The sequence below is a fragment of the Lepidochelys kempii genome, chromosome 4 (assembly GCF_965140285.1).
Source record: "Lepidochelys kempii isolate rLepKem1 chromosome 4, rLepKem1.hap1, whole genome shotgun sequence".
Lineage (NCBI taxonomy): Eukaryota > Metazoa > Chordata > Testudines > Cheloniidae > Lepidochelys > Lepidochelys kempii.
Genome location: NC_136383.1, coordinates 72,141,720 through 72,169,260, shown reverse-complemented (window position 1 = coordinate 72,169,260; position 27,541 = coordinate 72,141,720). Strand labels below are relative to the sequence as shown.

The 27,541-nt window shown below is 41.1% G+C and overlaps 2 protein-coding genes across 12 annotated transcripts in view; one reads left to right on the top strand and one right to left on the bottom strand.

Moving 5' to 3' along the window:
• The window catches only part of CEP44 (centrosomal protein 44), a 155,701-nt gene extending 137,291 nt beyond the window's left edge, over nt 1–18,410 (bottom strand). For 7 of the 8 annotated variants that reach the window (XR_012158636.2, XR_012158635.2, XR_012158637.2 and 4 more), the window contains exons 1-3: nt 18,291–18,410; nt 8,400–8,550; nt 615–765 (exon numbers count right to left, since the gene is read on the bottom strand). Coding sequence is in view for 5 of the 8 variants with exons in the window: in XM_073341653.2 (XP_073197754.1) it covers nt 615–765; nt 8,400–8,488 (240 nt within the window). In the remaining 3 variants the exon portion in view is untranslated. The remainder of the gene's footprint in view (nt 1–614; nt 766–8,399; nt 8,551–18,290) is intronic. The other variant, XM_073341656.2, reaches the window with a different exon arrangement.
• A 116-nt stretch (nt 18,411–18,526) lies between these two features.
• The window catches only part of FBXO8 (F-box protein 8), a 32,993-nt gene continuing 23,978 nt past the window's right edge, over nt 18,527–27,541 (top strand). Inside the window, exons 1-3 of one of the 4 annotated variants that reach the window (XM_073341658.2) lie at nt 18,527–18,818; nt 20,117–20,157; nt 22,814–22,851. In XM_073341658.2, the coding sequence (XP_073197759.1) occupies nt 22,836–22,851 (16 nt within the window). In that variant the 5' untranslated portion in view covers nt 18,527–18,818; nt 20,117–20,157; nt 22,814–22,835. The remainder of the gene's footprint in view (nt 18,819–20,116; nt 20,158–22,813; nt 22,852–27,541) is intronic. The other 3 variants (XM_073341659.2, XM_073341660.2, XM_073341661.2) reach the window with 3 other exon arrangements.

The following is a 27,541-nucleotide window of genomic DNA, read 5'->3' as shown; positions in this document are numbered from 1 at the left end:
TAATAGAAAAATATTTCACAGTATTTGCTAATAACTTGACACTGGCTAGGCTTCTGATATGTTGATACCACAGCTTCTCATTCTGACCACTACTGTCTCATTTTTTCCCCTGTATTCTATCAATCTGCCTGTACCTATTTGTTGTCGCTTGTCTTACACTTTGGTGTAAGCTCTTTGGGGCAGGGATTGTCTTTTTGTTCTCTGTCTGTACAGGATCCAGCACAATGAGTCCTAGTCCATGACTGGCGGGCTTAGCAACTACAATAATACAAACAATAATAGTATCAGCCAAAGAGTAAAGTTGAGCTAATATCAACCTTCACTGTTTTCATTAAGTTATAAATCAAAATTTGGACCTGCCACATACAGGTCATGGCTCTTCTGAAATCTTGACTCTAGACACCAAGCAAAAGACACATTGAATATGCTTTACAAATCAACACAGCTAAGTTTAGACAAACCTCTTGTGCAGGAGTTACCAAATGATTGTGTCACCAATATTTCCAAAATTATTCTATTAGCCAGCAGAGACGCATATTAAATGTTTGGCCATGTAAGTATCAGGTCATACTTAAAAACTGCTTTTCTTGTTCAATGAACATAAAGTTAGATACCTTATAGATAGCTTCAATAAAACGCAAATCGCTTTTAGCCGTGAGCTCTACATCAGATTCCACCAAAAGTTCTGCTATGTAAGTTGAGAAGGATGTGAAGGAATAACTGATGATGGGTAAAAACGCAGCTGCATCACCCTTTACAAAACTGCTGGGGAAAAAAAGGAGAAGTATTTTGCACAGTAAATGGAAGTAAATACTCAACAATCAGTATAAACCAGTGGTGTCAAACATACAACCTGTAAGGTATATCTGTGTGGCCCACAAGATGTATCTAAACTGTGTCGAAGCTCAGCTTCCTTCCCCCACCCCACCCTTTTTTTTTTTTCTTTTTTTCTTTTTAAGTAAGTTTCTAGCTCTCTTGGCTTCAGAGATAAAAACATGGTTCATGTTTAGAAGGTCACCTGATTCAGTGAAGTTTGCCTGAGTCTGAAGACAGCCTGAAATTGACTCTCACTCCTCTCTCCCTATGAATCATACTGGAGTTTCAACTCTAAAATGATACAATGATACTTCACTGTCAACATTAAAGTATTTTATATTGAGCATTTTAGCAGATGAAATGCAGAAATAGGAGGGAGTGAAGCACACTGGGTCTGAAACTGGAAGTTGCTGAACAGAAGGAAATGCAGAGAAAACCGAGGGCTCACAAAGACGGAGAAGAGGAAGGATGGGAAAGAAAAGAAACAAAGGGCAGAAATAACAGTGGCCCAAATGGGAGCAGATCTTGTCACTGGGAAGTAAATGTGACAATAATGCACTGAACAAAATAGCCAAACGTTTAGTTACAAACTAATGGCCACATCATTGTCTTGATTCCTCTACAAACTTCCTAGGGAATCAGCAGGCATTTTACTATGCACTGTGGGGAGCATATAATCCTAAATTTATATCCCATAAGTAATTGAATATGAAGTTTAATGCGCTCCTCTATATGAAATAGAGCCCTGGTATAAACAAAATTTTAATAGAGAGAGTGAGATTTTTACTACTTCTGGAAAAGACAATTCCTGAAAAGAATAGATCTAAAAAACTCTCAAAGTTATAAAATGGACATTCAAGGCACATATTATGCAATTTATTTCATAAGCCACACTAATTCCTCATAGAAAAAGACACTCATATATGGTGTTCGAAGACCAGTGTTTAGTAGAGTGTAAATTACCACTTTTACCTGACCTTGAATACGGACACTTTTACCCAATTTAATTGCTTTTTCAGTACCTATTCCCATTTTCCACCAAACCAATCCAAATATGCAACACACACACAAAGAACTGGTGTTGAGCTTGTTGGGACAAAGTATAGATTTTAAATTAAACAAAACTATTCTGAGCTATGGTCCATGATTTTACTGCCACACTTTATAAACTGACACAATGAACAGTGAAAACCTCTTGTGCAAACAGATTTTGTGTAGAAATCTAGACCTACCATTTAAATACTGGAAAAGAAAAGAAAGACAGTACTCAGAAACTGAAATATAGTCCTTCACCTTTACCTAAATTCAGCCTTTGTATCTGTGATTATTATTGTAATAAGTATTTTATAGTGTCTCTGAATATTTTTATTTTTGTTTTGTGTCTTTATATCATTCCAGTTCTTTGGTGCTAATCCAATGAAGCCAGATTTCCACCCAGACTGAAAACACTTTGCCCTGATTCTCACTGATGTGTATCCTTTGCTGTTACCTTCTATCTGGATTACACTTCAGATAATAGGGGTCTGGTAAATTTTTCAAGCTCTGCTTAACACCCGTAATTAAACTGCATTTTGTTATTCAGTTCTTATATTTTTTGCAGCTTCAGCAAACCACAAAGACTAGAGGCAGATACACAGACATCTTATAGTCTCTCTCTCTCTCGTTTGAGTCCTTTTGTGGATGAGCAGGAGGCCAAAGGCAATGAATTAATGAAGCCCTATTATCAGCATTGTGTAACTGGAATACCCTCCTACCTGAAATTAAAGAAAGTTACTATTGCAGCGACAAAGACAAAAGCAGAATGCAATAATGGAATATCATAGTGAGACTAACATGAATTGCCTTCAGTTTCATTAAAGAATTACTGTAATCAAGAATTCTACTACTTGCAATACCCAAAACACGGTTATGTGGGCAACAAAAGTGTTTCAAAAAGGACTATTCCTTCATCAATACATTAAAGGCCAGTCTTATTGAAGTCATATGCACTCAGCCTGAAAACTGATGGAATTTAAGACTTTTCAGAAGGGATTATGGCCACAAAGAGGCATAAACACTTGCAAATACTCACCTATTTATTAAAACAAGCCTAAATTCTCTATTACTTTCCATTTGCTTATTTAATCCATTGACCAATCTTGAGGTCTAGTAATAATTCAAAGAACCCATCTAGCTACAATACCTTTGTTACAATTTTTGGGCTTCTATTAAAAAATGGTTACTTACCTTAGATAAACTGTGTCTTTTGAAGATTTGTTGCCCACAGACTCTACTGTTGGTGCACATGAACACCATACACATGAGATTGGATTCTTTTGATCAGCATCAATTGAGGCCACATATATGCCCTAGAAGTGTGCTTCCATCCATTCAAGGGCATAAAAGGCAATTAGCCCAACCATCCCTCAGATTCCTTCACCAATGCACAAACCTGGAGGAGCAGGGATTCTGTAATAGCCCGAAAGGAAGGTAGGTCATGGAATCCAGGTGGACAATGCATCTCGGAGAATGTGTCTTGAAGGTACAGTAACCTTTCTTCAAGTGATTGTCCACTTTTGGTGACTAACAAGCAGTTGTCCATTTGCTTAGAAGTAGGTAGAAGGAGTCCTACTTAAACAATGGTTATGGGACAGCCCTATCTAAGTAGGCATATGAAGAGACTTTGTTCCTTCTGTCTGAACACTTGAGTGTGGCTGGAGTCTGCCAAAGGTCTTCTGCAGGCTACAACAACTCCTCATTTGTCAGCATTGCTTGCCTGCCAGGTATGGAAGAGTGCAAGCTCTCCAGAAGCTTGTCATATTTCTCTTGTACCACTTCCAGAAATATCTCCAGAGTCTTTTCCATATGCTTGATGAAGTCCTGGAACACCCTGAAGCTATCCAATGAGTTCTTACTGCCTCCTAGGGGAAGGATGAGGAAATTAAAGCAGGGAAAAGTTGTTCCTTCCCTTGTAGATGTTGTTCCATATAATTTTCCTCCTCCTCCTGTCTCTGTATCTGAGGCTGCAATAGCTGGCCTGCTTAAGTTGGTCTATACTGCCTCTTTGGGAAGGGCAGTCTAACTTTAGAAAGGGAAGAAATTACAGGCTTATGAGAATATGACTGCATATGCAGAGGTATCCAGCAGGGCCAAGGCTGATAAGGGTATAGGTTCGGGGATGGGTGTACCAAGACAGATGTTCCCTGTGACTCCCAGGTTGCTTCCTGATGATATTGTGCTACCCAAGTGGGAGAGAGTAGCTATACAGGAAAGGATTCCCGACTGAGTCTCAATGAGGATCAAGAGAAGGAGTATACTTCTTTCAAAAAGGGGCGAGAAGGCCATCCTTTAAGGAGTGCTCTGGCTCTGCTGTATTTTCCCTATTTGGGCAGGGGATGATGTTGGTACTGGAGATACCTCCTTCATTTGCTGTACTGATGACTCATTAACTGGTGGCTTAGCTATCAGCATCCTCACTGACACTTACTAATCCTACAGTTAGATCACTCTGTAAAATATATGCTTTAAGTGCCAGTACAGATGGTACCTGCACACCAGGTACCAAGGGGCCAATGATGCAGCAAGGGCAGTCCACATGTTTTGTCGGTACTACATATACATGCTAAACACTCAGTAACGAGGCACCAGATGTACTTATGTCAGGCCACTGGACTATGCTTTAACTGTTGAGCCCAAGACAAGTCAGATGCCTGCTCGTTCGTGTCCTGACTTGGTAGGCACTGGAGAGAATAATTTATGCCTCAGCTCATATCTGATGCTAGAACGGAGGTAGACAACTGAGGCCTCTTAGTCAACATAGTGTGCAAATTCAGGGTGAAATCTTAGCCCACTGGAGTACTCATGGAGCGGGACTGATTGGAGAACTGAGGTCTCACTTCAGCCTTCCTTTTGGCATCTGTGGAGACGGACATAGAGTGTTACATGAGGAACTATTTTAAGAATGCTTCTCTAGCTTTCTGAATCCACTTTGAGAAGTGATATATGAAATACTAGAGTGACAATGTGGGTGAGGTAATATCTTTTATTGAACCAGCTTCAATGGAACATATCTCTCACCTAGGTAAACAAAAGCATCTAGAGTACCTATTAAGTGGTGTTGAAATTTCTCTTGAGAGAGTCAAGTTTTAAATGCCAGGGATTTCACTTCTTCCATATTGCTAGAGCTCCTGTATTTTCTTTTTTTTGCTGGAGGGGGTGAAGCAGGCCCTAAAACCTAAACATCTGACTAAACACATTTATTTTTTCCAACAGGAAAAAGACTAAAACTAACTAACTAACACTAAATACAGAGAAGTAACTGGACACTGCAGGGTTTCTGTCTTGCTGCCATCGTTAGTAAGAAAGAAACAAGGGATGGTTGGGCTTGCTCTGCTCTTTATACCCTGTTTTTTGGGGCATGGAAGAGGAGAACAGGCAAGGAAATATAGAACACAGGTGCAGACCCAAACATACACTGCAGGCCATAAGAACCTGATCTCACGTGCATGGGCCAGATGCACAGCAAGAGTGGAATCCATGAAGACAACAACTCAAAGAAGAACATTGACATACACCATGTTTTCTGCACTAACATTGTTTTCAATCTTCCTGCATAGCCATATAAATCTTTTTATTACTCCTCCACCTCTACCAATAGGCCTTATGTATATTAAAATGTATATCTTCTAATAGACATGTTAACTGACATTTACTCCCCATTTTTGAAGAAATAAAACTTCAAAGGGATTAAACAACATTTTTGCTTTATTCAGCCACTTAAGTTTAAGGAACTGGTTAATGTACTAAGATTATTTATAAAGCCAGTCCTGTTTCCAGAAAAATGTACTGCTTTTTCCTCTTGTACAAAATTCATAAACATGATTATAAATGAAAGAATTGCATTAGCTTTAAGATCAATTTAAATGAAAAACTCCAGCTGAACTTTCCTTAAGCCAAATGTGAAGTATTCGCTATAAACAACTTTAGTGACATGCTATTGGTTCCACAGCACAGTGGAAGAAGTGTATTTTTTGCAAAGATCCAACTTTAATCAAGGCATTACAGGAAAAACTAGTAAACAGTAGATCAAATTATAATCACCAAATATGCCAAAAATCTCCCTCTCTCTTGCATTTGTGCATGCACCATTGGGAATTTTTGGATAATATTTAAGTTTTGCATGTTACACTTTTCATAATAGCCCTACTGTTACCCTGGGCCTCTAGAATTCTGTTGCACTTAAGTGCCTAGCTCTGCAGCAAGCATAAGGAAACTCTGGCTTATTTTTTTTTTTAGCTTTTGCAATAGTGTTGTGTCATTTAGTCAACCAAGTATATAGCACATCTGCAGTCCAGTAGCTTAGGATCCACCTTCCCTTGTAACAAGCTGTTTTTTCCATTTACTGACTCCTGTGGAGATACTGTGCCCAGGAGTCACACAGACACTAATACTATACTCTTGAGCACAAGTACTTTCCCAAGTGAAACTGAAAAGGAACATATATGAAATGTGCCTGTTCAGTTTCACACTGCAGGGGTTGTTGCTCGGGAAATGCTTGTATACAGAAGCTCTGAGCTAACCAAATGCCTGTTCTGAGGCTGGCAAGACACCAAATAGGGTGGGAGAAGAGAAAAAGACAGCTTTGGGAGGTAGGAAAGAGAATAAAAATCAGGCCCCAAGAACTTTTTCCCAAGCTTTCTTACCTCATACAATAGCTCAGAGAGCCATCATAAAAGTTAGTTAAAATGCTCCTCCTCCCTGTTCCACAAGTTATAGAATACTGAAAAGGGGATATCAAAGTCCAATTACATTAGTGAAGTAACTTCAAATCCAGAGCCAAATATGGATTTTGACAACATATATTGCAGAATTCTTACACCCTCACTGCGAAGCTGGTATTTAATGGTTACAAAATTATAGTGTTTATGCCTGCTGTTTACATGGACCCTGTCATGAGTCCTAAACTGGATATGGCTCCCATTTCCAAGTCACCTGTGATGTTAAAGCATTGCTAAAGAGAAAAAAGGACAAATACACTCACTCAATTTGTTACTGAGCAAGTCATCTTCATTTGAAATTACTTACACCAATGACTGGTGATACCAAGGAAAACTGAACGTGCAAGAACTGTTGTATTAAATACTGAATATTTTCATTGTGACATTGTACATTCAACAGATTATTAAAATACTGAATCCATTAAATAGGGAGAAGAGTAACTTCTTTGTGTAAACAAGGCAAATCATCTCAGATTTATAACCTTTTCTGTGAAATCTCTCAGCACTTCAGCTGCACTTGGGGTAGTGATACAGTAGAAAATGCACAAGCATTTCATCACTGTGTCATCTGACTCTGCTCAGGTCTAGATGACAGTGAGGGAAGAACTGCAGGGCTTTCTCTCAGTACTGAACTACTACCAATGAGTGCGCTAGTATAGAGAGCAGTGCCACTTCTTATCACTACCTCTCTAGACCTGCACCAAGAAGAGGGCAGTAGTAAAAATACCAGTGTCTTTCTATCCTAGTGCTCTCACTGTTACCAACACTGGTGAAGCTGCACTATTAATAGATTTCCCATAAGAGATATGTAAATAATACCTAGTGCTAGTCATAAAGTATCCTGCTTCCAACATAGGACCCTACCCTAATGCTTCAGAGAAAAGTGAAACCCAGAGAAGTGTCCCAACTCAATTGTGAAATGCTGAACAGCTGCAAAAGGTGATATTAGTATCTATACATATGTCTACTGTTCATTAAAATACCTGCAGTTGAACCAGGTCACAGACTTTAAGGTCAGAAGGGATTCTCATGCTCATCTAGTCTGACCTCCTGCACATTGTAGGCCACAGCACCTCACCCACCCATTCCTGTAAGCAGGTCTGTAACCTCTGGCTGAGTTACTGAAGTCCTCAAATCTTCATTCAAAGATTTCAAATTACACAGAATCCATCACTTATTCCAGTTTAAACCAGCAAGTGGCCTGTTCCTCATGATGCAGAGAAAGGCAAAAAAAAAAACCCCAAGGGTCTCAAGTCTGCCAATCTGACCTGGGGGGGGGAATTCTTTCCCAAACCCAAATATGGCAGCCAGTTATACCCTGAGCATATGGGCAAGACCCACCAGCCAGACACCTGAGAAAGAATTCTCAGTAGTAACTCTGCTTATAGCTTTGCCAAGCAGGTGCATCGTAACTTTAATAAGAATCTGGTCAGTTTCAGATTATTTCAGATTATCCTGCCCCTTCAACGTCCCATCTCTGGCTGTTGAAGATACTTGCTAATAGAAGTCATTACTGCCTACAATGGCAAATGGCCCAATCTCAACCCAGAAACATCAGTATTCTATCAGCTTTGTCAACAGGAATAACCTATTTCTTAGTGCGCACACTCAAAATTTGACACGATATAATTAAATGCTTTGAAATGTGTATTCAATCTGCCTACGTATCTACCATACCCTGCCATTAGCACACGCATGCACAGATCATAATTTCCATATTAACTCTGTGGTGGAATTTCTATTAACAATTACCAGAACTGTTTACATTCTTGTGGTCATCATGATGTATAAACACAAATTCATTCAAAATATCTAATTGCCTCTTACCCTGTGTAATCCACTTCCCTAGGATAGTTTAACAAGCGAAGTCCTTGTTCTAGCTTGCGTAAACTTCCTTTTAAGTCTCCGGTTGCCATTATTTCACACACTATTCTTCTTTTAGATTTTTGGGACAAGTTTAATACAGGATATTCTCTTTCTTAAAAAGAAAAAAACAAACATGACAATTATAAACTGCAATAGGATTACCAGTGAAGTCCAGTTTTTCTTCCCGAGACAACGTCCTATTTCTGACATTCTATAACATTTCCCAATATGCTATTAAGCCAAGGTACCACACAAATTAATGTCTATGTACTTCCTCATTCAAACTAAAAGCATGGAATATACAGGTCAGTCAGTAAACTAGAATTATTACTGTTAGAAAGGGAAATCAGAGTTCAAATTTTATAGTTGGGTTACTGCTTCCTAAATAGCTTGCTCAGGTGGAACAAAGACCTCTGTTTTACTCAGTGTCAGGTAGTCGTATCATTATAGTCTGAAGACAGCTCTATACAACCAGCTTATGGGATCTGGATGAATCTTTATTTCAAGGAAACAAAAGTTTTTTAGCAAAGACGAGAGTATTATAAGGGGAAGTGTGTAAAGCAAAAAACCTTATATAAAAGCTTATATAAATGCTGCATAAGCCCTGAAAAAGCATACTTAACTGTAATAAAAATACAAAAAGGTGTTGCAGACAGCAGTTCTGTGGCATTAGGGGATGGAGTTTAAACTCAGTTTGGGGAAATATGTAGAAAGGCAGAGAAAGAAACTAGGTGAACAAAAAACAAAAAAAATCTTTTGCATGAATGTCTCAAGTCTTATTTTAAACTTAGAGATTTTTTTTCCTTTAAGGTTTAAAGAAAATCCAACCATTTAAGTTAGGAATGTGTCTAAAAAAAACCCCAAAACAAAACAAAACAAACAAAAAGCCTTCAGTGTTTTCAGTGCTCTGTGAAAACTATTCTGATGTCTCTTCAGTGTCTGATAAATTCAGAACAATTCAGACTGAAATCTTCAAACTTGACATGTCTGTGGTATTAAGTGAGGAATGTGCACTTTACTATCATAAATTTTGGTGAAAAGAGTAAAATTAGCTGTAAACCATCCCTACTGGGGGAAAATATCTTTCCCACTAAGACCAGTGTAGGTATTAAACAGACCATAATCAATTCCGTAGCAACTCAAGACCAAATACTTAAAAAAATCTAAAAAATTACTGACCGGTGTAACAAGCAGTTCATCCACAAAATAAATTGCTATTCATACAGCACTTCAACCTTTCTAGCATATTGTGGATACTGGTATATATCAATCAGCCATATACAGGAGAGTCCAACTGTGACAGAACACACATGCATGGTAACAAAAAGTCTACACAGCAGTTAAAAACCCGTGGTTGGACCATACCAGATAACATGGGCTCAGGCTAAGGAGCTTTTTAATTACCATGTAAATGTTCAGGCTCGGGCTGGAGTCCAGGCTCTGGGACCCTGTGAGGTCAGACCCTTGAGACAATTGTTGATCTATCTCTATTGCCCTAGTGGAGACATGAAGGGCATCCCGAGGAGAAACACATGAATGCTGCTGACAGATATTCCATAGAAATATGCTTCAGCCATGAGATTTGCTTTTTAAACATTCAGAGGTGCCCATTCTAGGAGAGGGCCATATCCACTTTGGATCAATTCACTAGTCCTGACCTATTGTGTAGCATTTTACAGAATATTTTAGCAAGTTTTCCCAGATACTTGTTTTTGCAAAAGTTTCCCATTCAGGTCCAATAAGATCCTTTAGTAATCCATACATAGAAATTCTGATAATTCCAATTTGTATTCCAAAGGGAAAAAATTCCTACTAATCTCATTCTCTTTCTTGACCCCACCCATACCCTTTTCCCTTTTTTTCCCCTTTTTCTTTTGGGGGATTGTCCCAGAGGAAGAACTAGGCTTGTGACAACTGAAAGCGTCTCAAATATCCTGGGGTTAATATCCTGTCTTTTCCTACTGGTCCTTGGGTTCCAGCACCAACAGCTAACCCTCATTCCAGGTACAGGAGCAGAAGTTTTCCAGTCTTTTTCTTTCCAGCCTATAGATGTCCTAAGTTTCAAGACATTATGCTCCAGTAATTCTGATGAAGAGACAGAAGTTCCTATGGCAAGATTTAGGTTTGTGTTTTCTGGCCACCCGAGACTTGGCCAGTTTCTCATTGCCAGAAACTCCAACACAGAGATTTGGAACACCAAGAAAGATATGTTTCAGAGTAGCAGCCGTGTTAGTCTGTATTCGCAAAAAGAAAAGGTTTCAGAGTAGCAGCCGTGTTAGTCTGTATTCGCAAAAAGAAAAGGAGTACTTGTGGCACCTTAGAGACTAACAAATTTATCTGAGCATAAGCTTTCGTGATTCGATGAAGTGAGCTGTAGCTCACGAAAGCTTATGCTCAAATAAATTTGTTAGTCTCTAAGGTGCCACAAGTACTCCTTTTCTTTTCAAGAAAGATATGACAGCTTCTTCCTGATTTTGAAGGAAAAGTGGGGAATCTCTCTCCTTTCTGAGGGGCTACCTGTTCTTCTTTCCTTCCAATTATGTGGGTATTCAGGAAACGGAAGAAAAATCTGTGGGTCTCATCAGAAGAGCTACCTGAAAAAGGTGAACACTCTTCTCCTTTTTGATTTAGTCTCTATTTCCCCGAAAGGGTCACTCCACAACACCATGGAGAGGTTCGGAGTAGGTGTTTTTCACTTTTGTGTTGGGGGAACAGGACTGCCCTGGCCCCTGAAAGTAAATCCTATGGATTGGTAACCTCCAATCAAGGAGGACTTTGAAAAATTCCAATAAGGAGGGCCTTCTTCGAAATTAGGGCTGGCCAAACTACTGGAAAAGAGGAAGAAAGAATAGGCTAAATGAATAAAGAGACGGGCCCTTTAATGCCATCCTATTGCTTTTGCTGGGTCCAAACTGTTTCTAAATCCATCCCTTCACAGTTTAGATTTGGAAAGCCCGGGGTGGGGGGACACGACATGAGGGATTATAGTCAGCAGCAGCAACTTGCTGATGTGAGCATGGCGGGTTCTGCAACATTCCAAACTGGCACAACTGTTTTGTGCACCTCTCAGCAATTCTCCACCTTAGAAGGCTGCTCTGAGTGCACTTGGCTCCACTGCAGCCTGATCAAAAGGGGGCTTGGGCAATATCTAGATAGATGAGCCTCAGAAGACAGACCTAGCTTATCCCACTTTCTGTGGTAAGTATCTCCATCTACACATTCCATAAAGGAAGAATGGGCAATAAAGATCTTTCCTTTTTGTTTGTCCACCACATTTGCACTCTCAGCAGTGCTGCAGGGGCACTAATCGCTGCAAAGCCACAACAAGAGCAAGACTAGGAGCCAAAAACAAAACAAAAAAGCTTTCTTTCAAACCTGGAACCAGACCATACAGTTCTGAAAGGATCAAATGTATTGAATTAAATACTTTTCTTGGTTTCAGTTTCTGATTTGCATTGTCTGAAAAAGCCTGTTTACACCTGAGAAGGCAAAGCAAAATTGCTGGGCATTTCAGGGTCACTCCCACCCTGCATGTGACAGGTCTGGCTCTGATGCCCAAGCTGTAAGCAAACTGACAACTTACTGTTTAAGATCTGTGGGCCTTCCTTCGCAGAAGAAACTAAGGCTTGTATTAGTTTCACTCAGTCTGATCTGCAGCAGAGATTCCTACAGAGGAAAATGCCTGTCTTGCCGAGAAGTTTCAAAATTGTGCACAAGGAAGAGGGGACAAACACAGAAAAGACCAAGATTTAAAATTCCTGTAATCCCACAATTTAACTCTTCCAGTAGAACATATGGAGACTGGAAAAAGCTGTGTTATATACATTCTTCCGAACAGAAAAACAGAGGAAATTCTTACATGGAGAGGGGAGGAGAATGTTGTGAAGATTAGTTGCCAAAAGAGATCTGAGGCTGTTGACAGTGTTGGATCATATTAAAGAAGTTCTGTATTAAAATCACAAATGAGTTTGATCCCCCATAGTTTAAATTCCAGGGTATTACTAATTAAGAGGTCTCTTGGTTTTTGATACTGTTTCTCTCCCTCTCTGTGTAAAACCTGCAAGCTGCTAATTGTGTTAGTACATTCTAAGACAGAGTCTGTTCTCAAAGCAGTTCTTTGTAACAACAACTATTCACACAGAGAGAGACTCAAAGCAATACTCTGTAACAACAGAAACAGCACCCAGAGACTCCTTGCCCTTTTGTTGTATTCATCTCAATTTGTTAACAATTGTGATTAAAATAGAGATAGAGGATGTATGCGGATGGATGCTTGGTGTGGATAATAACTGAATAATCAGGGAGGTGCCAGCCTAAGAATCTAGTGTCCATCGGCTGAAGGCGGCGTCAAGTGGAAATAACCAGAGGACCCCCGGAGGGCAGACTGGAATCCACCCAACAGCCTCAAGAATGGGAGGGCTGAGGGACTACCTGTTCTTCTTTCCTTCCAATTATGTGGGTATTCAGGAAACGGAAGAAAAATCTGGGGGTCTCATCAGAAGAGCTACCTGAAAAAGAACTAGATAACATCTGGCAGCACGGAGCTGTCAGGAATGTGCCATCTGCTGATTGATTCAGCAACAGCATGATGAAGCAATTCCCATAGACTGTCATAGGAAGAAATTCCTCTAAAAATGGACTCTAGAAAGTGAGGACTTTGGGGTCTGATTCTGCAAACCAACCTCCAGGAGCATCAGATGAGCATTTGACAAGGCCCTGCTCCCTCCTCATGTCCAGGCCACCTGGCCAGTGGCTTGGCATGAGCAACTCTAAGGCTGGTAACTATGATAACAACCTTGCAGAACCTGTGTGTGTGTGTATGAATGAATGTGTGAATAAATATGAAATTGAATGGAATGTTATAGCTATAACTAACTGCTTACTATGATTCTTTCTGTATTCACAATAAATGTGACATTTTGCCTTTTCCCCTTTCATAAGATCCTGCTGGTTTTTATTTTATTGGTATTACAGCAGCTATGCCTGATTGACATGTCTTGAAAAGAAATTAATCTTGAATGGTGGCTTTGGATCACAGAATCTGAATTATCACATACTAATTTCCTTTTTTATAAAAAATTCATATTGCTTCATATTTTTAAATGTTAGATTTCTATTTAGAAAGGCTTTGTGAAGAGCTTTTGCAGCATCCTACAAGTACGTGTTTGGAAGTTACATGCAACCAAACTTGGTGGCTTTCCAGAATGGTTAGACTTTGAAAGTACAAACTGGCTGACAGCCCAACTTTTACAAGTCCCAACTGAAAACAAATGGTCAGTGTTTCAGAATTCTGCATAAACTATTTGAACACAAGAAGATCCATTAGCAAACTGCCAAGATTCCTCTATCAGTGCTTTGTGAAAAGATTTAATTAGTGAAAGAGTGAGGCAGGTTTCCAAGAGATAATTAGTTCAAAGAAAAATTCTGAAAAATATGCAGTGCCGAATTATAGAAGATGGCATTTTCCCCATTATGCTTGTTTACTACTGTATATGTTTCAATCGGCGTGGCAAGCTCTACACAAAACTGTATGCAACTTCCCCAGGAACTATAAATACAACAGAATCTCGCTAATTCATGTAATGAGAGGGAGATTATTTGCAATTTAGAAAGTAAGCAAATCAATGAAAGGGGTTTTTTGGGGGAGGGAAGTCATTTGAAAAGAGTAATTTTAACTAGTTACAATAATAAATATTCTGCAGTACATTTGTTAAAGCAGGATTTGAAAAATCCACTAGTTGAGACCTCAGTGAGTGAAAAGATCTATATCATAAATTTCTGCAGAATCTAAGCTTTAATTAGAAGAATATGTTTCTAGTCCTTTTAGAAGGTTTTCAGCATACCAAACATGGACTCAGTGTAGAATGATATAGTGCTGTAGCCCTGAATCTGGAAACAGGCAGTCTCAGTGCCTCTTCATGTGCTTATAGCTTTGCCAAGCAGGTGCACGGTAACTTGAATAAGAATCTGATCAGTTTCACAACTATTCGGAACCTCATGCACAACAGTGACACTTTTAAGAACCATGTGCAACTTGGGCAAACTGTAGGTAACACTACAGGCAGGATCTGGATTTATGACTCAGAGGACCATCCGCTCCTTCCCCCTGAAAAGAATAGGCTGGGAGTTTGGGGAAGCAGTCCTCTTTCCACCAGCCAGAAAATTCTGGGAGAGGACAAAAGTAACAAGGACCTCTGTCCGACCACAATGGCCAGGAAGGTGAGTTAGGGTAAAGTAGTTAAAATCCTCCCCTCATGGCCTGCCTTGTAGTTTCCTATAGCCCCTGGAGGTAATGGAAAAGGAGATGCAGATTCAAGTTTCAGACCTACCAATAACCAGAGGCTGATGAGAGAGATGGAGGTCCCCTTAAGTAAGGTCTAGAGGCAGCACACTAACAAAAATTCTAGAAGCTGGTGGGGCAGAAAAGCTGAGATTCCTAGCAAAGGTGGTGCTGCTTCAACACATTCTTCTGGTTTTTTGGTTGTGTTTTTTTAACTCCAGCAGCTAGTATGTTTGGTCTTTTTTTTTCAAAACCTGGGTAATTTAGTGAAATTTGTGCAATAAGACTTTACACTACAGCCACCTATTAAATTCTTGCTTAAAATTGGGGAGAGTGCCCTGGCTGAGTTTCCCCATTGTGATCAGAAAAGAGACTGCTGTACCGCACCCAACCTCTGGATACGGCCTACTATGTCTGAGCAACATCCACGCAGTCTCTAAATCCAGCCTCTCTGGCACAGTCCTGGGGTACAGACCCCTCTCTAGTAGTCCTCCTAGGATATGGGACCCCAGTCTAGCTGCTCTAGGTCCAAAGACCAGTACAAAAGCCCCAAGCCCCCCGATAGCTTTATTATGCCATCCCCAGAGCTCTACCCTCGTGGGTATCTGGTTTACAATTGAACTCCTCAGGGACAACAAGCCAGTTAAAGCAAGTAAAAGACTTTGCAGAGGAACTTAAGTAAAGTGAATAGTTACAGGCAAGCACACGAGTTACAGATCTAAGCAAAAACAACAAACAGCTACACTCATGACCCTCCCTCAGTTTCCTCACCTTTCCTATTCGTCTTTTGAGTCTCAGTGAGTGTCCCTCTGAGAATTCAGGATCCTCCTGACCCATCTCCTACTGCTCAATCTTCTCTTCTTTGCAATAGTCTCCCTTTTGCACGCAAGCCTTCATGTATATAAGTAGTTTTGATCAGGAGTCCTGCTCTGAAGCCCTAATGTCCCAGCCATGCTGAACTCACATCAACAATCCCCTTTGCTTCAGAAGAGGGATGGAGCCAATTGAGTAAGGAGCAAGTCAGACCTTGGGTGCAAGCGGGATGTCTCATTAAGTGTTTTCTCATCTTGGGGAGTGCTTCAACTCCTTCTTCTCTTGTTATACATTACAACCAGGCTATATGTACACTAGTTTAAACTAGCTCTTACATGACACAAAGTAGAGTCCTATAAAAAATGGAGGTTCTAATCTACAATGCGGGGTACAATCATAATTTTGTTTTGAGAGTATCATTTAAATTAACAAGATGACAGTTTCCCACTGCCATTTTCACATTGGAACGACAGAATGTGAAAAAAAAAAGCGTTGAAAACAAGTTACACTACCAGAGTTTTAGACATTTATCAGAAGCAGAAGAGCCCATTAAAATAACTGAATAGGTAGTCAAAAGATCCCTTAAACATATGACACCCCTACATTTTAATGGAAATTCCTTGTGTTTACATAGGGGCCAGGGGTCCATTTTACATGGAATACCAATAAGAGCCATTTTTTGTACAAATAGGCAGTAAGATCAAAAAGACAAAAGGAAAGACCTATTCAATATGACTAACAGAGTTGCCATTGAAGAATTACACTTCCAACAGAAGAGGAAGCCAACTGCTGTTTTTACACTTAGGCAATGTCTTAACTGTAAAAAAAGATGGTGTTTTTACTGTGGGATAACTAATGCACATTAGCTATCCTACTGTAAAATTGTACGGGAAACAAGGCACCTGTAGTTTTTACCACAAAGTAGCTAGGTGACATCAATATAATAACCCCACCCATTGAAGAAATATGTAAACTTCCTTCTAATGCCTGTAACAGAAAAATAGCAGTGGCATTCAGTTAGTGTGGCTCTTTCTAAAAAAGCTACAATTTAGCCCTTCCATTTTTCTCACCCTACTTCCCATTTTTGCACGATTTAAATACTGAGGGCATTAGCTTCCAATAAAACATTTCCTTTTGCAGTGATGAAAAGAAGGAAAAAGGATCATTCTCTGCCACAGACTATATATGCTGCAATAGATCCATAAAGTTTTGAACTTGAGATCGACACAAAGTTGTGCATTATACAGTGTTACATATTGTTATTGTAAAAGATAAGAAGTTACTAACTATGAACAGTAATAAACTGCCAATGATTGTTTCAAACTGCATGGGATGAGACAATCACTTAAGTGATGAAGCAGCAATGGGAACAGTTCTACTGGTTTATACCAATGGCAAGAAGCAGCATTAAATCACTATCCTTAGCTTTGAGGTACAGGTAGGAGGATTACAACTAGAGCCTAATCAAATCCACAGCCATGAAAAAAGCATCATAGACTGTGAAATCTGGTCTTTTGTGTGCTTTTACCCTATACTGTACAGATTTTACAGGGGAGATCAGCATTTCTTAAATTGGGGGTCCTGACCCAAAAGGGAGTTGTGGGGGGTCACACGATTATTTGAGGGGGATCGCAGTATTGCCACCCTTACTTCTGCCCTGCCTTCAGATCTGGACGGCTGGAGAGCAGTGTCAGCTGTTAGCTGGGCGCCCAGATCTAAAGCCAGTGCCCTGCCAGCAGCAGCACAGAAGTAAAGGTGGCAACACTACACGAGGCCATCCTTCCTTCTGCACTGCTGCTGGCGGTGGCGCTGCCTTCAGAGCTGGGCTCCCAGCCAGCAACCGTTGCTCCCCAGCTGCCTAGCTCTGAAGGCAGCACCTCAGCAGCACAGAGGTAATGGTACGAGTACCACAACTCCCACCCCACAAAACCTTGTAAACCCCCCCCCCACACACACACACACACAACTCCTTTATTGGTTGGGACCCCTGAAATTACCACACTGTGACATTTTGGATTTAAACAGCTGAAATCATTACATTTATGATTTTTTAAATCCTATGACTGTGAAATTGACCAAAACGGACCCTGAATTTGGTAGGACCCTAATTATGGCACTCTCCTATTTCACTACCTGGCAGAAGGATCCTGGCGGTTGTGACCAGGGACCTCCCAAAATGGTCAGCAGCCTAGGAGTCTGTTTTCCCAACAGGAGTCTCAGCAAAGCAAAGGCGGGCAGGGTGCACGTTTTGCCCTTTTTCTGCCTTGCAAGTCCTCAGGAAGCTGCAATGACCCCGGACTCAGGTACTGTCCCGCTCCGGAGATGCTGATGTAAGACCGGGAAAAGCAGGGCCTCTAACCCGGTGCTTTGCAGCTGGAGAGAAGCACAAGGGAAGCCCCTCTCAGCCCCTCTCTCGCCCAGAGCCACTTTGCACGGGAGGGAGCAGACTGCAGCCCCTACAGAGAAAACAGAGGCCGGGGCCCAAGAGACTCGGCGGCCCCGCGGAACAGAGCCGAGAGGCGCCGGGACCGTGTCCCACCCCAGGGAAGACGCACAGAAAACTTCGCCCCACCCTCCATGAGGCTCGGTTCCCCCGGTATGCGGGGGGAGGGGCAAAGACTGAAACAGACACGGACCAGCGGGTCGGGCTGGATCAGGAAGCCGGGGCCGAGAGGGTCGCACACAGATAAAGCCCCCACCCTTCCTCCGACTCCCTCACAGCGATTCCCCGCTCTCCTGTACTCAGCGCCCACACCCACCTAGGGCTCCCGGCGGCGGCGGCGGCGGTTTGTATTTTACCGGCGATTCAAGCCCAGCAGCGGGAACCGCCCCCACGTCATCTCCCAATTCGCATTGGCAGATTCATCGCTCGCTCTCCACCGCCTACCTGCCTCAGCGCGCCCGCGTCACCTCCACAGCGAGCCCTGTTGCCAGGCGACTCCCACTTGCGGGCGGGGCGGGAAGGGGCGGGACAGGGAAGATTACTTAACTCTGGGCACTGAGCAAAGTCGGTTTGTGCAGAATCTGCGGACACAAATCTGACAGTAGTTTCCACTTCTGTGAACTCTCGCGGCGCCGACATCACTTCCAGCAACAACAGCAAACGTCAAAACTCAGGCGCGAGAAGGGGGCGGTGGCAGCGACGGCGGCGCAAGGGCTCACTTCTCCTCTCCCTCCCCCTTTCCCCCCTCCCCGTGCCCGGTGCTTCCTGAGTCTGTTCCCAGCCGGCGAGGCTCACGCACCGACTCGGCTCGTCGCGGCGGCGGTTGGGATCGGAGCTTGGAGAGGTATGAGAGACCCCCCCGAGCTTGGTCCGTGGGGTCGGTACGGAGTGATGGGCGCCGCGGCCAATCAGAGGTCGGCGCTAGGGTGGGGCTGTCTGAAAGGGCCAATCTGGCTCAGGGGCGGAACTTTCCCGGCCCGGTTGTGTCTGGGTGAGAGGCAGAGGCTGGCGCTGGGAGCAATGTTACCGTAAAGCTGCTCGGTGACCGCTGAGCCTCTGCTCGGCCGGCTCCTGCCTGCTCCGCGCCGCGCCCTCCCTCCCTCCCTCCCAGCACCACACAAGGCACCCCCTGCCAGCACACACGCACGCCCCTTCACTGCCTATGGGCGAGTGATCCCTCCACCTTCTCCCTTAGAGCGCTGCGGGGGGGGAGGGGTTTGATGGCTTTTATTCCTTTGTTGTCCATGGGTGGGAGCTTTATTGGTTTGAAGGCGGGGGCAGATAGGTGACGATACAACAGGTTGATCGTGATTCCGAGTTGCTCGGAGCAGCGTGTGTGAGTAACGTGTAACCTAGAGTGGGGGCTGCCTGGAGTCCCCAGCAAGGGAAAGGGGCTGTTGGCTCCTTTGGATTTCCCAAGGAGATAGTGACAATTCTGACAATCGTGGACATGAGGAAACTAAATAATCTTTTAAGTAACTAAAATAGTCATTTGAAAAACTTTTAAAAAACTCTGTAATAAATGCACCTTTGGCTTCCAAACATCCATGTTCAGTAGTAATATTAATGATGCTTCATGACCTGCATACCTGACTAGAGGGGAAGGTGCACAGTGCTCTAGCCCTTGTGCTCACGAAGTGGTGGGATTTTCAAATTTGCTCTAAGGAACTGGGATTTATCTTGAACCAAAACAGTCACTGATGTAAGCACAGGCCAGTAGCATTATAGGGTACATCACTGCAGTTTCACACAGTTCAGACAATATGGTATTTCAGTGAGACCACGGTTTGACTTTTAGTATTCTGCAGCACACACCAGCAATGTAATACTTACTATAAAGTAGCACACAGAAGCTGTGTCCAGGATTGGGGCCTACTTGTGATAGTCTGTACAGAAAAAAGGTAGATAGGATAGTGAATATATAAACAAGTGTTATTGGCTTTCCTCTACTCACAAGGGCAGGCCAATCCATCAGAGTCTCAATAGGTAGGGAACAATGTACAATTTTGAGGTCTTGGAAATACGCCTAAATGATTTATTTTGGTATAAACATTAAAGATGGAGACTTTCAAGTAGAAAATTAAACTGGCTACTATTTTATATAATACAACTACATTTACTCTTATTTACTCCTTCTCTCAGATGTTTTTATGCCCAGAAATGGATTTACCCATCACGTAATAGTGAGTTTCTAAAGTGTTCATCTTGATTACTGCAAAACTGAAAATAATTGCTTGATGGGGGGAAATAAGACACCAGATCTAACAAATGGCAGATAAGCTCTTAGCTACAAATGTATTACATCTTATGCCTTTATGATGATCAGTGAGTGCTTAGGTAGTTAAAATGTGTCTCAATCTGTCGTATCTGTGAAATCTGCTCATTTGGTATTTAACTTAAAATACCTATTGTTCTTTGTTTTATCATTCCTATAATGAGTAAGATTTTAGTGAAGGATTTTGATTTTTTTAAACAGATTTTGATATCTTTCCATAAAAGTATGGGAGTATTTCACAAAGAACGTGCTTTTTTAAATATTCTGCCATACTTCTTGCATTTGTATCCTTGGATATCAGCCATAATTACTCTCTAATGTGAAATTGATTAGAAGTGATTGTGGTCTGACTTCTGAGGTGAAAAGATTATCAGGAGCACGAAGAACATGTTTATTTTCTTTCATTATAAATGAGTGTTGACTGGTTTTTGTGTATAAAAACCCTGTGTAGCTGCTTTTTCCATGCTTTACTTACAGCTAAAGGGAAGGCTTTAATCCCCTGCAACCATTATGAACACAAGTACTACCTTTAGACAGATAATCCATTTTGCAGAGGATCAGAAGCTAGTATAAAAAAAAACTTGAGTGTTTACCTGGCGGTGTTAAAGTCCATTAGATAATTCAGAAGGCGTGATCATTCAATGCCCTATTTCTGATAATGCTCTTTATTTCTCACTTGTAAACCTCTCTTGAATACTCAGACTTGGGGAAAAAAATGGTCTTTCAACATCTTGTAATACTGGAAAAAGTGACAGCTTGAGTTAGCAATCTTAATTTGTGGGATTCTCCTCACACTTTTCATAGCCCAGAGGATTCTTCTCCCATACCCTACATTCTCCTTTTTCACACCTCAGTAGTGTTGATCTCCTGCTATCTAATTATTATTTTATCATTTATTTAGTTCCAACAATATCCTCAGCACTGTACAATGTGCAAAAATAAAGATCATCACTGCTTCAAAGAACTACAGGTCAGAAGATATTCTCAGAGGACAGGGTCACTAGATATATACACTGGTGGGGATATATTAGACTCTACAAGAGGCTATTAGACTTTGATGGGCTTAAGACGTAAGCTTAACATTACTGTTTATCTGTTAGTATAGTAATCTATTCACTCAAAAAGACATCAGAAGTTCTGAACATAAAGAGCCTCTAACATTTACATCTACAGTTTTTGCAAGTTTAATTACTTGCTGCCAATGCTCAAATTACATGCAGGGCTGGGGATGGCTGAAGTCTCCCACAGGTCCAGCAACACACCAATTTTCGAAGACCTGTACATGTACAGTGCCTAGCACAAGGGGACCCCTAATCTCAGTTGGCATATCTAGGGACTGCTATAAGACAAACTGCAGCAGTAATGCCGGATAGAGATTAATGGAAACAGTAAAAGCCTCTTAGAGTCAATCCTTCCCTGTCCTTTGTGGCCACAAAACAAATGGAGTTCCACTAGACTGTGCAGTAGCAGGAGAGGGGGCAGGGTTCTGATAGCCTACAAGGCACCACAGAGCTCAACTCCAGAGCCTCTGTGAATTAAATATTAATCACAGGACAGGAAGCAGCAGAGTTGGTGAATCTGCCACTGTACAGAACCACCAGTTATTCTTCACCATGTGGAAGAGATAAATAGCCACTGAGCAACTCAACCCTTCAGGATGATCTCCATCCCAAAGGAGCTCCATAACACAACTGCCCAGGTTGTGTGCTGGGACCAGGGTTTAGGCCTTAAGCAGTTGCTACCTCTTGTTTCAATCTGCCTCCAGAGTGAGGAAGACACATTTACATTTATATTCTCTCCATGTTCAGAAGGTTCTCATTACAAGGTTAAGGGCTAAAAACTTGCTTTTTCTAAATGAAACTTAAATTTTCCAGAAACTCCTGCATAAGCCCCTTCCCACCAACCCTGGTCACTTTAAAATATTGACTTGCACTAAATTGGGAACATTTTTTTCATGGTTACAATTATATTTGCGTTACATACATTAAGAAGGAAAAATTCAAAAGTATACCTTCCTAATTTGATCATTACTTGCTATTGAATTAGATTGAAGCTGCTAACAACCTTGAGGGTTTTTTGGTTTTAAGCTTAGGTGTTCCTCTCAAAGAAAGGCAGAAATAAATTGCTTGTTTTCTCATATGTATGTGATTGATTGTGTCACTTTATACATGCTGTGATTAAGCAGTTTTAAAATAGGTGCTTAATATTTTACAATAGGATTAGTTGATCATGTGCTGGTTTAATCTGTTGTCCAGTCTAGTAAAACTCAGTAAGCCATGTTGTAGATTTGAGAGAGTAATAGTAGATCAAGGAAGGGAAAACTTTTCATATTATTGAATTGAGAAATATACATCGTGCTGTTCTAGTTATGTGAGGAAACAAATTAGATTTACCTGGTTAAGAAGCTTTTATGTGGAAATATTGAACTGCTTAGAATTTTTCAAAATCAAGAAATTTAAAATCTAGCTGTTTTCTGAATTTTACTTCTGGAATTAGTTTTATTAAAAATCTTCACTTTCTAACTTGCAAACAGCAATTACCTATGACTGTCTTTTATCATTAAGGTTTTTAAGAAGAAGAAAACTGATGAAGGGATGGGAAGGCAAGTATTTAATACAGCTGAAAAACAAATCTCATTCAGTTTTTAGTTACGTTTAAAACCTGTCTAGGAAAAGGGAAGCTGTGTCTTCAAATCCATGAGACCTCTCACTAGCTGCTATTTGTGCATTTGTCTTTGAATTAGTTATGTGACCCAAAACCTGGTGGAGCCCTTCCTGTAAATGTTGATGACCCTGTCACTTTTAGAAGAACAAATCTGTGTTGAATGTTCATATCATCAACTTCAGGTCTTTCCTAGATTGGTCCTTTTGCTAGAGGACTTTTTTTTTTTTTAAATGGATATAGTGATATTTATAGTTCATAGAAACAGCTTGTTAAAATAGTGGAGAGAAAAATTGGATTAATTGTAGTGGCTGTATATTAATTATATTTCAGTTTAAATATGCATTTGAAAACACATTACTGTTACACTTGATTTTTGTGTACAGTGATGGAAATGGTACTCAACTAATGAGCAGCTGTTCAACAGATTTTATCTTTATTGTTCAATGTGTGACCCCATGCCTTATTGAATTCAAAACCTGCTCTGAAGACAGAATTATTGATATTTTTTTCATGGTCTTTTCTATGGTGCTAATCGCTATGGTATATAAGTGCTTCACACGCAATTAATTTATATTCACCCCATGATGTGAGGGGATGTTATTATTCTCATTTTACAAGTGGGGAACTGATGCACTGAGAGATTAAAATCAAAAGTAGCCACTTATGTTGGGCACCTAATTTGAGACAGATAGGACCTGAGTTTTCAGTGTACTTATAGCATTATATAATACTTCATATTTTCATCCACAGTTCCCAGTGATTGAATTAAAGGGGACAAATTCATGTAGCACAGGCATCTTATAATATTTGCGTGTTTGACTTTGCAACCTTAATAATATTGTTTTACTGCAGGGGATCTTTTATATAATTTCCTAGATTTTTAAAAAGGTAAATTGAAGATACAGAAATGTAATTAGGTGCTGTCATATTGACATCCACATAGTCATCATTATGGCTAGAACCTTTAGATGTTCTGCAGTGACCTCAGCCACTTAAATTAATGGAGTAACTCATAGCAATAGTAGGTTGTGATCCCCTGTATGGACCAGTACTAGAGGGGGATGAGATGCACTTTGCCAATGGATTTCCCATATATTTACTGACACGACTAAAATGTGGACTCAGGAATCTTGGTTCCATTTCATGCTCTACAAGAGAGAGTGTTCTAGTAGGCTTATTTCCTCCCATGCTTGACCCATTCTACCCAGCCTCTTCACCCTTCCCCTGTCTGGTCTCTTTCCCACTCTTGGCTCCTGTCACAGTTCCAGCCACCTTGCCCAGTCAGTCCTAGTTACCCCACCCCAATCTTGCTCTCCAAGTCCTAATCTTCATGCCTTTCTTTACTCCCAGCCTCTTCCCCTCACCGCACCCAGTACCCTTGCCCAACCTGTCCAATTCAAAGTTCCCTCCCACACTCCCTCCCACTCTTCCTCCCCAGGCTCCATATTCCATCACAGTCTTCTCTCCCACACACACACATCTTCCCCTCCTCCCCAGCATCTTGCCACAGTCTTAGCCCCAGCCAGTCCCAGTTATCCCCTTATGTCAGATCCTTTTCAGATCTTTCTTTTTCTCCACACTGTTTTCTAGTCCCAGTCTCTCTCCACTCCCCCAGCTTTGTCCAATCTCAGTGTTACCCCGCAGCCAACGTCTCTAGTCCCTGCCTCCATTTCCCTCACCAGCTCCGAGACCCAGTCTTCCCTCTGCAGGTCCCAGTCTCCTTGCCCAGCTAGTCCTAGTCCTCTTCCCTCCAGCTCCCAGTCTCTCTTCCCTCCTCTTCCAGTCCCTATCTCACCAGATTTCTTGTCTCAATCTACTCCTTTTCCTCACTCTCAACTGGCTTTTGTCGCATGTGCATTTGAGACATATGGGGTGCCAGCAGGGGGTTAAGAGTGCAGGAGAGACAGGCTTCAGTTCTGATGCTCATCTCAGGCCCAGAGCAGCCATTACAGGAAGAATCCTTCTAATCCCCATTGCCCTGTGCTGGAGCATGCTCAGCCACTCTGTGGGAATGGCACACACAGCATCTGGTCAGCACTAGCAGTTGTGAAAGGAGAATGGATTCTTTTGAGAGGTTCAGTGAGGATTCTTTTGAGATTTTAGCTATTAAGCTCTAGCAAGTCTCTACTGAACATGTGCAAACTGTGATTTTTTTCAGATGCTTGTAACTTGGCCAGATTTGGGTGGCTTTTTTTTGCAGGTCACAAAATACACATCCCTACCCCATTCAAGTCCCTGATCCAAAGTGTAGAGGTGCTACAGCAAAGTAAAGGTTGCCAATTTTTTTTACATGGGGGAACATGTTTTTCCTAGCCTTGATTAGAAATGGTTGAACCAGTTGGTTGAAATTATCCCCCCAAAAATTCAGCCTGAGGTGGATACCTGCATTTCAACCCAAATGGTTATAGTTTGACAAAATTATTAGCAACTGAAAATCATGGTTTTATAGTGGAAAGCATCAAGCGCCTTTAATAAGTTAGTGCAACCAGCCCCTCCTTTCATTTTAAGCTTTGCTGCTGCTCACAAACACCTTCTCACAAAGCCTGGGGAAGTGATGTAATGTTTGCATTGATAGCTTTGGTGTTGTCATGACAGGTCATCACATTCTGATGCAGTGTCTTGACATTGTGACAGGATCCTCCCACTCAAATACAATTTTGGAATTGTTAAGCCTGCCAGCTAATCTTGCAGGCTGTTGACAGATCTGAGGCAATTTGATCTGTCCTTCAAAATTCAGCCTAAATGAAGGCACAAGATACCAGATTCTGGCAAGTGTCTTCCACTATACAGCCCACCCCACTCCCATAATCTCACAGCTGTAAAGATCACATTTCCTCATGACCCCAGCCTCAGCAAGAGCAGAACCAAGGGAGGAAGGCACCATTATCCACACCTGACATAGAAACTAAATTTTCTTGAATTTGTTACTTTGACCTTAGATTCCTTCAGCTGCAGTTAATGGACTTTTCAATGGACGTTTAATGGTAGTTACTTGGTTGCCTCACCAGAACTTTCACCCTCTTCCTCACCTACTCCCTCTTCTCCATGCCTACGCTTTTTCTTCCCATCCATTTCTTCTTCTTCATTTTTCGCTCCCTCCTTCAGTGTTTTTTAGCCTCCTAAAAGCACCCACTCCCCACTAAGATGTATGTGTGTATGTATATAGATATATAATGAGAGAAGTATTTATGTAAAAATAAGAGGTTTAAACAGGAAAAAAAAAAAAAGACAGACGTTCCAGTAGAAATAGAAACCATTCAAGAGTTCAAAAAGTAGAAATGGGCAGAAATAAAAAACAAAATAGCTTGAATATCCCACTTTTGCAAGCTTCTGTAACAATTTAATGTTTTAGTTTTGTGACCATTAACCTCATTCTCCCGCCACCTTCTCTTATTGTTAGTTTCCTACTGGTTACCTTTTTAAGCTCTTTTGGGATCATTTAATCATATGTCTGCCCTTAATATAATAGATCCCTGATTCTGATTTCCAGGTGCTACCCGAATATGAATAATAGCATGCATGTGAGCTCCTACCAGACCAGTGTCCAAATGCACAAGTCAGATCAGATGTGTTGTGTGTGTGTGGGAGAGGGAGGGAGAGAGAGAGAGAGCGCGCACACCAGCAACAGGAGACTGCAGAGCTCTGGAATGAGTGCTTATTAATTTATGTTCTGCCATCATAGCGGGGGTATAAAAATAAGACTTTTTCACTGTGTAGTTCTAAAACATACTAGCATTCAAAGAACGTTCCTGATGTGGGTCGTGAGTTCAAGTGTGGCCTACTTTGTGAGCTAACTACTTTCCTTGTCCCTTTGATTAAATACAAGTTATTACTGAAATATTTGTCATTGAGATTTAATTGTCTAGTTCAGAAGGTTGCTGACTTAGATTTCAGAATCTGCTGCATTTACTACTCTACAGCATAACTAACTAGCAATAAGTAAGAAAAGAAGTCACAAACACAGCTGCTGCACATCCAAGATGCTGGTAAAAAGAGGGCTAAGCCAAGTACAACGTTGGTTGTGATGAAAAGAAAGGCCTGGATGCCTTTTGACCAATGCCTTGTGTTGTGATGAAGATTCTCTTTATTACTGAAACATAAATTCCACATTTAAAAAAATAGAGTCCTCAACCCACCCTTTCTAAATCTCATGATATTTAAAACTTGCCGTAGAAGAATATATTGCAATCTTTAATAAAAAAAAAAGGAAAGAAAGAGGGGAAGAAGAAGAAAATAACTTGTGTTAGCTGAGAGAGTGAAGGAAAACAGAAAATGACATTTTTTCCTAGTGTTTCAACCTAATCTGATTTTTAAGTTTTCTAAGCAAAGGGGCTTCTATCACTTTCTTGGAAAACTGTTCCACATCATAACAGATCTTACTGTCAGGATGTTTCTGAAAATTCAGCCTACATTTTTCTTAGTTTCATCCTATTACTTCTAACTATACCCCCTTTCATCATAATCATCAAATAATTTCACTAGCAATGATGAATACATCCTTCAGATATTTGTAGACCTTTATCATGTTTCTTGTCTTAATCATTCCTTAGTTCTTCAAAAGTTTTTTTTTTTTCACATTGATTAGCTCTTCTAGGTTTCTTCGGACTCTCCAGCCTAGCCATCTGATT